The sequence below is a fragment of the Canis aureus genome, chromosome 10, assembly GCF_053574225.1.
Source record: "Canis aureus isolate CA01 chromosome 10, VMU_Caureus_v.1.0, whole genome shotgun sequence".
Lineage (NCBI taxonomy): Eukaryota > Metazoa > Chordata > Mammalia > Carnivora > Canidae > Canis > Canis aureus.
Genome location: NC_135620.1, coordinates 25,423,337 through 25,435,034, shown reverse-complemented (window position 1 = coordinate 25,435,034; position 11,698 = coordinate 25,423,337). Strand labels below are relative to the sequence as shown.

General features: G+C 54.1%; 1 protein-coding gene across 1 annotated transcript in view; it reads right to left on the bottom strand.

Moving 5' to 3' along the window:
• Positions 1–11,698, bottom strand: part of TGFBI (transforming growth factor beta induced) — a 32,652-nt gene that overhangs the window by 8,454 nt on the left and 12,500 nt on the right. The window contains exons 3-10 of the mRNA XM_077911767.1: positions 9,570–9,634; positions 7,718–7,878; positions 7,215–7,379; positions 6,803–6,949; positions 4,591–4,732; positions 1,952–2,164; positions 1,025–1,162; positions 321–466 (exon numbers count right to left, since the gene is read on the bottom strand). Of these exons, the coding sequence (XP_077767893.1) occupies positions 321–466; positions 1,025–1,162; positions 1,952–2,164; positions 4,591–4,732; positions 6,803–6,949; positions 7,215–7,379; positions 7,718–7,878; positions 9,570–9,634 (1,177 nt within the window). The remainder of the gene's footprint in view (positions 1–320; positions 467–1,024; positions 1,163–1,951; positions 2,165–4,590; positions 4,733–6,802; positions 6,950–7,214; positions 7,380–7,717; positions 7,879–9,569; positions 9,635–11,698) is intronic.

Sequence of the window (11,698 nt, the reverse complement as noted above, 5' to 3'; positions counted from 1 at the left end):
TGTGCTTTATTCCCAAAGGTCTCCAGAAAAGGAGATTCTAATTCTTCTTCAGAATCCCATTTTGATCCTTTTAAATAAGGGACTTCTCTGAAATCCTTATATATATATATATATATATATATATATATATATATATATATATATTCTTCTGGTTATATATACATATATTTTTCTGGATATATATACACACACATATATACATGTATATGCATACACACACACACACACACACACACACATATATCCCCCACCCCTCAATGCAGCTTCCATTTCTTAAAGCTGAGACAAAGAAAGAGCATGATTTAGGAGGCAGAACTTACATTGCGATAAACAAAAACTCTCAGTTTTTTGCCACCCAGAGTGTCCAGGGTCTGTCCGTGATACAAATACTTGGAGGCCAGTTGGTCTTTAATCATGTGATTCAGAAGCAAATTCTTTGTGCGTGCATCAATGGTAGGGGTTCCATCTGCAAGAGAAGGTGTGGTTAGGTCCGGAGGCACGCTCCACAAAGGAAAAGAAGGGGAGATAAACCCAGTGAAGAAGTTCAACACTCCCTGCATTTGGAAAAGGGAGATTGAGAAATCCAGTGAGGCTGCCAATATTCCTTAACATCTGGCATCTTCTGCAAAATCAACCAAACAGAAGGTCTAGACAATCGAGGGTGTCTGGGGTTTGCCCGTACAGGGAGGGGAAGGCACGGACACCCCTCGGCCCCCTCCTCTGCTTTCCCTGAGGCCAAGGCTCAGCTGTATCCTCACTCTGACCTTTTGGCGGTCACATGAGCAGTGGATTCTGCAAATAAAAAGGCAAGAGAGTGCTCTGCTCTCCCGCCAGATGCAAACTCTTGGATTCTGACTACCAGATCCCCAAATGCATTCTCTGCTCGGCCGGCCAAGTGAGACAGCAGAGCCTCCTGAGGTTTTGGTTGAGCCCCGTGGAAGCACGAAGGTTCCGCGGGGTGCCATCCATCAGGGAGGGTGCTGTGGAGGTGACGAGCCCCTGGGGCTGCCTTGGCCCACATTACCTTTGAATACAGAATTCAGGGGGGCCAGGAGGGTCAACCGCTCCTTTCCAGAGAGATGGACGCCGAGGCCAGCCTGTCTGAAAAGGTCAACGGCTGTGGAAACATCAGACTCTGCAGCCAACTCAAACAGCGTCTTGGCTGCAAGGAAAGAGAATGCAGGTTCAAAAGTTATAAGTGCTGTTTTCATTTATCCTCTGTCCACCCCAGAGCATGACGCACGCCAACAGGAATGTCATCTCGTGAGGCCAAAGCCCTCTCCACACGACTGGGGCATGGCGGGCTGGTGTCATTGGGGCGCCGGTCCCCTGGGTCCCACTGGGCAGGGGCAGGGCTGGCCTCTGTCCCTGTCCTTGGTCAGGGCCCGGCCGATGCCTGCAGCGAGGCAGCGCCCTCTGTCGCAGCTTCTGAGGAGCAGATAATGCCAGCGACCACACCCACAGAAAGTTCTCTTCTGGTTTGGTTTTCTCCTGTGAAATGGCTTCACTCTGGGCAACGACCTCCCTGGAGTTCCAGGATGGGGCGAGCCTGCTGAGATGAAGCCCAAGCCAAAGTCCACTCAGTCACTTCCCTAGGGTCAGCGACCCAGGGTGCTTAGGCACCAGAGAGAAGGCCATGCTCTGAGGTCAGCAAACGGCCCTCTGCGCCCAAGCAGAGTGGAGAGAGCAGAGCTGCTGCCTCCCCGGGTCCCCTCAGCAGCTCTCCGCTGCCTCCAAGGTGACACCCGGACTCCCAGGCCTGCAGCTCAAGATTCCTCACAGTCTGACTGCAACCCACCTGGTCCCCAGGCCTTGTCCCCTGAGAGGCTGTGAGCTGGGTGCAGGCAAGGACATGGCCGCCCAAACCTCCAAAATTCCCAGGTGCCCCTGCCGCAGGTGGCAGAGGGGATGACGGGCCTGAGAGGGTCATGGCCGCAGGGGCCCAACTCACCAGAGTCTGGGATGAGCAGCTCATCGATGAAGTGGATCACACCATTGGTGGCCAGGACGTCTTTGTTGGAGATGATGGCCTTCCCGTTGATGGTGAGCATGTCCCCGCTGCAGCCCACCTCCAGCGTAGTGCCCTCCAGGGTCTCCACAGACATCCCTGCGACGATGGCTTCCGCACACATGGCCGACTTCAGGATGTGGTTGTTTAGCAGGTCTGGGGGCCCAACAGGACACAGGTCAAGGCAGTGCTGGTGCCAGGTTGATCCCAGAGGCCGCTCGCAGCCTCCACGGCGGTGAGGATGCTGCTCTCTGTGACGCTGACCTGCAGATGCTGGGGTACCAGCAGCCCCAGTCTTCCTCTCCTGCTGCTGCCGCTGAAACTAGCCACGCTCAGCAAGCAGACTGCCTGGGTCTGAGCCTCAGCTCGGCCACTTACCAGCCGTGGAGCCCCTGCCCAGGTGGAGCTAAGCCTGGCCCTCACCTTCTGGGGACAGTGTCAGGAGGACAGGAAGCTCTGAGTGTAAAGTGCCCAGTCTGGTGTCCGACCATGGAGTAAACACCCAACAAATGTTGGTGACTAGCTTATTAGTACCTGAACCTAAGGTTGAATTCTCTTAATAGTACTTGAACCTCAGAATAAGTTTACCCTGGGACTTTGTATGTGATTTTTAGAAAAATGTAAAATGTGGTAGGCAAAGATGGAAACCGTGGCAAATGAGAGTTCGCAATTATTTGCACATTTTATCTGTTTTTGTTAGTTTCACCCAAGGGTCTACTGGTTGCCAGGATCTTTCTTCGGGCCTGGGGATGGCAACCAATAAGACACGGTCTTTGCCACCCCACTTGCCCCACCCATAAATCACAAACACAATCATTTATTTACTCGTCCAAGTGGTCTTTGGGGATAGGACGGAGGTTGGGGGTCCTGCGGAAGCTGTAAGGAGCAGCAGGGCGACATGAGCCCAGGCAGGCAAGGGCAGGTTCCCGGACTGCCTCTTACCACCGTCACCGGGGCCCTTTGTTGTACATTCTCACCACAGAGGCGAGTTTCAATCTGTGCTGAGTGTGAGAACCAAAACCGCACTGTCACAGACAAGAGGAAGCTTGGGAGGCCTGCAGAGGCAGGGAGGCTCCTGCAGGGGCCTCGAAGGCCAATCAGCTGGCAGGAAGGGAAAGGACAGCCAGGCCACCATGGGAACGAGGTCTCAGGGATTTAGCTTCTCAGGGAAGAACAGTGAATGCTGGGTGGTGTCAGGGTGACCCGTGTGGGCCCCTGGGAGGGAGACCCGGGCCAGGGCTGGAAGCCACTCTTCAAACAAAGCACGCCAGCCCAGGGCTGCTTCTTGCCTGTCTGCCAGCCCAGTAGAAACAGCTGAGCCTGTCCGGCTGGACTCCTGTCCCTCTGCCTTTGAGCCTGCCAGGGACAGCCCCGTACTGAGGGCCCTTGCTTAGAGCCAACGGGTTACTGGGGGTGAGGGGGTGCTGGGGGGCTGTGCCAAGGGGGTAGATTAGAGCTGTTTTTTCTTACAGTAAGAGTTCTGATATCTACAAAGATGAAAATGTGCTCTGCACAAAACAGGCTGCAGGGAGACCACAGCTCTAAACAAAAAGTTCAATACGCTGAGATGCACCCAAGGCTCCCTGCCGGGGGCACTTATGCCATAGCCCTCACCACTTCAGTTCCCATGACCTGTTTTTAATCCCAGCTAGGCTTCAACTTCTTTGAGGACAAGTCTGTACCATGCACCATTTGTAGCCTTGGTCCCTGCCACAGGCCAGGCTCAGAGGTGCCATGACATTTGGACACAACAGATCCCCATCTATGCTTTCAGAAATGTGCCCCTGCCAGCCCCACATGGCTGCAAGGAGAACATTTTACATTTATAGGGCATCCAAAATGCAGCAGGTATTTTAGATTGTACATTCTGAAGGTGAGTTTAATAGACTGAAAAGCAATGAAGTCATCTCTGGGTTATATTTGGGAGGAACAGTGTGGTTGGGGTACACAGGGGAGCTGGGGCCTAGTCCTCTCTGCAGGGGTCAGCAGGGCAGCAGCTCAGTGGCCAAGCTGGGCCTTCCCTTCCCTCCCCTCTTCCACATGCTTGGTCCTTCCCTTTCCTCCAGCCATAACCCATGCACCTCTAACTCAGACGCTCTCTGACAAGGCATGGAAGGACCCAGCTATGGAGAGTCAAGACTGGACTATAATTGATTTCTAATCATAATTTTGGATCATCCATGAGGTCCCCGGCTGGACAGGAAGAGTTCTAGGGTCAGCACAATGGCTCCATTCCAAGGATGCCAGGACCTGCCATCACCTTCTCTCACCAAGCTGCTGCCCACATGGCAGCCTTGCTCAGGCTTTGATCATTCGAGTCTTTAGCGCTTTCTGAGTCTGGCCAGGGTCTGCTTTGGGCCTCCAGCTCCACCTTGCTTCTCAGCACACCTCACTAGAACAAGGCTGTTGGGTTCCCGACTTGCCCCTCTGACCAGGGCTCTGCTCTGGCCTCCGCAGAACCAGCTCCAGCTGGGAGCAGTGGGACAGGATGGCAGGCAGTATGTTCACCATATGCAAGAGCAGGCCTCGGGCTCAGGCTGGCCACCCCAGTGAGGCAGCAGTAGGAGTGGAGGGGTGCTCACCTCTCAGGGCTTCCGGGTCACCCAGGATCCTGTTCAAGGTTTCAGCAGGGATCTTCTCGAAGGCCTCATTGGTAGGGGCCAGCAGTGTGAACTGGCCATCACCTTCAAGCAGGGTGTTGAGCCCAGATGCAGCCACGGCAGCCTGCGGGGCGGGGAGGGGATGGTGTGCTCCCTGAAGGCTCTGGGATGCTCTGCAGACAAGAGGCACACACGGCCTTGCCAGCCCTCCCTCAAAGCACTCCAGGCTTTTGTCCAACCCAAGATGAAATGGCGAGCCAAACCAAAGCTCACCTCTTACCGTGGCTTCCGGGAACCTTGCCCGGCCTGCACTCCTACCACTCAGGCCACTTTTCAATTACTTGCTGTGCCTTTGACCTTCCCACCCCCAGGCGGGGTACCCGCCATTCCCTCTACCCTTCCTCTTTTCTTTGCTTCTCTGACTCCTACGCCTTCATTAGGACTTGCCTACCATCTTCTTTCTCTAGGTAGCAACTGCCGCCCTCACCACCCCTCCCTCCCTGCACCACCGCTCCCAGGCAGAAAGGAGTCTGTTGTACATGTTTTCACAACTTGCTGTCCTCCACGTTATACTGAACTAGCTCCTGGCCATACTGCTTGTGTGAGTTCCAGGAGTGGAAGGATCCTATCACCCATGTCTACAGAGCAGCCCGAGAACCTTCTAAAAGTAGAAAGGGCTTCCTACTGCTGTTGGATGGAGCTAGGCCCCTCCGGCCAGTCTGCAGCCCTGCACCGTCTGCCCCTGCCTGCCTGCAGCATCCCCTTCCCCCTCTCATGGTGTCGCTGCCTGCCCCCTGGCCTTGCCCACGTCCTCCTTGTGGTTCTTGCTCTCCCCTCTGCCTGCAGTGCTCTTACCGCTCTGCATTTCATTTAACTGGCCATTCTTATCCTTCAGTGCTCAGGTCAGAAGTCACTGGTTCACTGGTTCCAGAGAGACTTTCCCTGGCCACCCAGGGCCACCTGGCCTCTGCCCACCACTCACTGACTTCACCCCGCCCCTCACAGGCCATGACCACCTCATGTGCATCTTGTCTGTCTCCCCAGGAAGAACAAAAGTGCCGCTGAGGACAGAAAGTTGTCTGTCTCATTCACCCATAGGCCCCCGGCACACAGAACAATAGCCAGGACGTAGCAGGTGTTAATGAGGAGGTGCTATGGAAGGCAAGATGGGCATTAGGGAGGTTACAGGGGGAACGTCTGTCAAACCTAAACAGTAAAAGGAGGTAACTCAGTGGGGAGCAACCACAATGAATCAAAAGATGTGCCACCAACTTTGCGGGGACACGATTTACCTGCAGACTCCTGACCTAGGAGTGACCCAGAAGGAAAGCAGTGGGGGACGAGCTCAGGGAGCAGGGTCCCCCGCAGAGCCACTTGCTGAGGCCGCCTCAGTGCCAGCCCAGCCCGGGGGTGTTTATGTCTCTGTGTTGGAGATCTCCAGGGGAGGAACCATCCCAGGCCCTCTGGCTGCCTTTGTGGTCAGGGAGTTCTCCCTGAATCAGGGCAAAACCCCTGACGGCGCAGCCTGTGTTCACTTCCTCCAAGCAGCCACTGCCAAGAGCACTGCCCGCCTGCCAGTCCAGCTCTGAGACAAATGCCTGCTGGGCAGGGCAGAGGGAGCAGGATTCCGCAGCCCCAGAAGAGTCAGAAGCCAGGCCAGAAGTTAGACCTAGACTCCCGTGGCCATGCTGGTGGCCTATCTGCTGGTCTGGGCTCCAAGGAAATGTGGGTATGGCTGCAGCAGGGGTCCCCTGGTGGGGACATGTGGTCCAGGAGATGATGAAGCCTGACATCATTCTAGTCCTGTGTATGGGAACTGCCACCTGGGAAGAAGTGTCCCTTCCTGGACACTTCCTGGACACTCTGGAACCTGTGGAATGGGCCCGGGCAGCCCTTGGGCTCTAAGCCCAAGCCGAGGACCACTGAACTTTCCAGGGGAGCCACGGAAGGAGAGCTTTAAAAGGAGAGGGCAGGCAGAGGGAATTTCCCAGCAGAGGATTCTAATGTTCACTGTGGTCTAGCTGAGTGTCTTGACGAGTGGACCCTCCATGCTCACAGGCACTTGGAGAAACTCGCTGTACATCCCCTAAATGCCCATGAACACAGAGCCATCCTCTGCTTCTCCTGCAGGAGGAGGCCCTTTTGAGAGGTGGTATGTCCCCAGGCCAGGCCCCCTCCCAGGGCAGTTCCTCACCCGAAGGGTTTCGAAGGTGTCTTCGATCTCAATGATCTGCTGGATGTTGTTGGTGATGGTGGAGATGACCTTATCAATGAGGTGTACCACACCGTTGGTTGCGTGGTGGTCGGCTTTCAGCAGCCGGGCACAGTTCACGGTCACAATCTGCCCAGAGAAGAAAGGAGGATGAAATGAGCAGTTTGCATGTCAGAGGCACAGGCTCGAAGCCTCAGTGGGGGAGGGAGGGGGGGAATGACACAGTGCAGAAGCTAAACTAGAGGGTCTGAGGAGAAGCAGGTGCAGGAGGCAGGGAATACTTCCAGCGTACCCCATGTGCAGAACAAAACCCCAGAAACCAGCCCCATGTGCAGACCAGGAGCAGGCGCAGTGTGGACACAGGGCAGTGCTGTGTAACCAGGGGACTGCATACCCCATTGGGATAGTGGTGGATCTGGATGTCCGAATTCTGGTACATGGAGGTGAGGGCCATGCCGTGTTTCAGCTCGTCTGTCAGGACTCGTCTGTTCACCATGTGATAGCGAAGGGCATTGAGCAGCTCGATGTTGACGTTGCTCACCAGGGAGTCCAGCACTTCCTAAGAAGGAAGGCCAGGGCAGCAGTTAGGGTGCTGGGGACCACATATTCCAGAGATGGTGGCTTCTTGTTACCCTGGGAAAGGTGCTTCTGAACCCCCGGTGACCCCAGGCCTCCATCTCACCAAGGACCCCTCCTCAGTGAACCCCAATGCCTGTCTGCTCAGTTGGACAGATGGGGCATCGGAAACAACCTGGTGAAGGTATATATTAACTCAACTTCCTGGGCTTTGTCTGAGGGTGCAAGGAAAAAGCTGCCTGCAATGGCAGGAAATCACTACAGAGTGTCATGCTTCCTGCCCACCAGCCACCCCTCTGAGAAGTAAGGCAGTCATCTCACAGCTGGCAAGGAAGCCCAGGCCTCGTTGCTGGGGGCAAAGATGGTGAAGCTGCCGGGCCCTTCCATCTCGGGCCTCAGCTTCTCCGTGCGGTCTGTGTACAGCTGAGTGGTGGTTGATCCGACGACTCCCAGGGTCTCGTAAAGGTTCGAGAGAGGCAGGGCTGCAGGGGCAGAGGACAGAGGAGGGATGGATCTGTGGAGCCCACGCCCACCTGCCCATACCTTCCCTGGTCCACGGAATGCGTGGTGCCTCTGTAGAACGTGTGTGTGGGAAAGCCCAGGGACGACCATCGCTGGTGAGCCTAAAGCTTGTCACATACTTCTTCTTCTCCTTCTTTTTTTTTAAGGTGCTATTTATTTATTTGACACACACAGAGAGACAGAGCACAAACTGAGAGAGCAGCAGAGGGAGAGCAGGGATCCCGATGCAGGGGTCCATCCCAGGACCCTGGGATCATGAGCTGAAGGCAGACACTTAACTGAGTCACCCAGGTGCCCCCTTATCTCAACTTTCTTACAACAGCTCTCTAGGTCAAATGCCTCCCCACTCTGATTCTACTAATTGGTCATTTTTCATCAATTTAGCTGCAGCCAAATGAAGCTTCTGTTCATACATTTAAAGATAGAGAGAACAGAGAGTGTGTGGGCAGGTAGAGGGACAGAGGGAGAGAGAATCTCAAGCGGACGCCCCACTAAGTGAGGAGCCCGACATGGGGCTCAGTCTCATGGCCTGAGATCATGACCTGAGCCAAAATCAAGAGGCAGTCGCTTAACCCACTGGGCCCCACCCCCTGCGCCCCCATTCAGAGACATTTACAAAATACTAGCAGGAATGTGCACCCAAAATAGATACCCTAGTTACAAAGGAGGCTTTCAGATTTATCTAGTTGTTGAAACTGGTTTCCTAATGGCCTCTACTGGGATGAAAGAACATTACAAATCTTCCAGGTTCTTTGTATATTTATAAGCAATAAAATGTCATTTCCTAAAAGCCCTAGAATGGCCTGAGGCTTAGGAGACCTTCCCCTCCCATGGGGAGCTCAAGGCCCACGTGACGGGGGTGGGGGGTGGGGGGCTCTCCCCCAAGGTCATTCTCCACACACCCCACCACTTAATTCCCACTTGTCCTTCCACCTAAGCCCCCACCCTGCCAACCACACCCCTTTGTGACCTTGGCAACAACCGAACTGCCCCTTCCTTTTAAGTTAAGTTCGTCCCGCATTCTCAAGGAATAAATAACAAATATTTCAAAGTTAAAACACCCCCTCTGCATAGTCCCAGAGGATGTGCCTGAAGGGAAGCCTCTGAAAGAACTCACAGGTGCCACCTAGACCTTGGCCCTGTGGCCATTCGTGGTTCCCTGGGCCGATGGTGGGTGAGCCTGCCAGGCTTGGGTCACCCCCTCCACCCCCTACCCCCGCCCCCCGTGGGCTCCAAAGGACAGAGTTCCAGTGGAGGGAGGAGGGGAAGCCTGGCACAGGCAGCCGGCTCTCCAACAGAGCTGAGCAGAAATGTGGGTGCCGTGGGAATCATGCCCAGGCCCACACAGCAAGGCCAGCAGCCCAGCCTGGGAGGTGAGCCTGGGCAAGTTGGACTCGGAGTCTGCTCCACCAGCCTCGTCAGAAGGTCAGTTTGCACAGGAAGAAGCAGTGCAGGAAGCTCCCTGTCCTCAGATTCCACCCTCGGGCCCTCGCCTGGAGCCTGGAGCCAGAGAGCAAGCGGAGGATGTCCACGCAGCCCCGGCGCTTGGACCCCCACATGGATGGACCCCAAGGCCTCTCCCACTGGGCTCCTCCTTCCCCGCCTCCCTCCCCCTGCAGTCTGCACCAGTGGGCTGGACCAGCTTACTCACCTGCGGGACAGCCCTTCTCTCCTGGCACCTTCTCATACCCGGGGCAGCACTCATAGCTGATGACTCTGCAGGGAGAGGAGCACACACGTGAGGGCCAGGCAGGGCATCCATCCTCCTCGCTGTCATCAGGAAGAGGGGCCTCCACAGACAGAGGAAGGGAAATGACAGTAGGACATAGGACATCCTGCTCTCGGAGGGGACCATTCTGGAGCAAGGAACTTGTCACTCCTCAGCTTTCTAGAACATTCCCAATGGTTGTCATCCCTATGGCAATCCCACTGGGACTGTGCCAGCACGTTCCATAGGGGGATTAGAAAATACACCCACCAGGAATGTATCGCCAGCACCACATGTGGCAAACACCACGGTTAGCATTTTTGAGTAGCATTTTTGAGAGGCGGCAGGGAGCAGGAGGGGGTGCCCTGGATCCGGTTGAGTCTGCCACTAACCAACCGGGACCTCTGCTCCCTGGGCCTCCAGGGTCTCCTGCGTCCTCCCTGGGTCTCTGTTGCCCCGTCTATAAAACGTATGTGTGTATCCTTCAGTGGTCACCAGATTCCATCTCTCACGCTCACCCAGCTCTCTGACTCACTAACCAAGAGGGACAGCACATAGATGACCATTAAGGTTTCTGGTCTTGACAATCAAACTTTACAACTTCTAAAATTAAAATAAAAACAAAGCTCCCCTCTTTCCCCGTTTCTTTAAATTGAAAACAAAATCTTAATCAATAACAACATTTATATGGTTTCAAAATGAAAATGTGCAAAGGATTATATCGCACAGTCTTCCCCATCCAACCCCATCCCTCAACCATCCCATCGTCCTTCCAAGAGGCAACTGATACCACCAGTCTGTGAGATTCCTTGGCATCTGGATGAAAAGGAGACTGGCACTTATACAGTTTTAAACTCTGAAATCATTTGGCAGAAAAACTTAAAACTTTCTCTGCTCTCAACTCAGGCCAGCCTATGATGGAATAATTACTGTCCTCTGGTGGTCTGAAATACACAGCCTCGGCTAACCCAATATTCTGGGGAAGCCCAAAAGACAGAATTTCAAATCCTGTTGCAAGGAAGTCTGTGTCTCAAAGCTTATACCTAAGAGAGACTTGCTTCTCATCTATTCCCCAAGTCCTGTGCAAGGCCAGCCTGCGTCCTTTGACAGCCTCGGGACCAGATGCAGTGTCCTGTCCCTTTTCTCCTTGTCCAGGGACTCACCCTTCGGGATAGGAGACAACTCAGACTTGAACTGCAGCAAATTTTACCACAGACCTGCCCACTGTGGGGCTCTCCCAGGATGACCTCACTGGAAGACAGGCAGGCAGACTGGGGAAGGAACAGGGCTCTGGAGTCGGGCAGGGTGCTCTCAATGTGCCCAGGCATTCTGCTCCTTTAATTCAGTTGGAGTCATTTCAGGGAAGCCCTGGTGAGTTATGAGAAGACAAAGCCTAGTTCGTCTCTTGTCCAGGGGGTGTTTCAGAGACAGATTGGCTAGGATTCTCCAGCTACAAGAATCACTTTGCCAGAAGTGGGTCCCCCCAGAAATGGTTAAGGAGTTTGACAAGTCAGACACATCCCTCTTTGCCCTGCTCCCTCTATCCTCCTATCCACTTCGTCCTCCTACTCTCCAGCCTTCCCCCCATCCTACTCCCTTCTAACCTTTCATCCCCATTCCCATAAGGTCTCTACTTTTAAGGGCTAAATGGATTCAGAACTTGCCTTTTGACTGACCCACAATTTTCGTTTTGGAAACTAAAGTCTTCTTTTGCAACAAAAGTAAGATCTGACCAATATACAATTTTTCAAAGGCAACATGGTATCATAGGAAGAGTTCTAGAATTAGGGGACCTGGCTTGTGACCCATCAGTAACGAAAGGGTTTGAAAGGGACCTTGAAGGTCCACTTTTCTCTCAGGGCCTCAGTTGCCTCATCTGTGAAATGAGGTGAGGCTAAACGAGACGATCTCCAAGATTCATTCTAATCTCACACTCATGGTTCTAGTCACTAGGATTATTCCTTGGTGGGCAGAAAAGCTGTCTTTCAAAGGAGAGTGTCTGACGGCTCCTCCCAGCTAAACCTAGGGAGAGCTCCAAGCCTTAGGCCCATAGCCATAGATCCAGGACATGC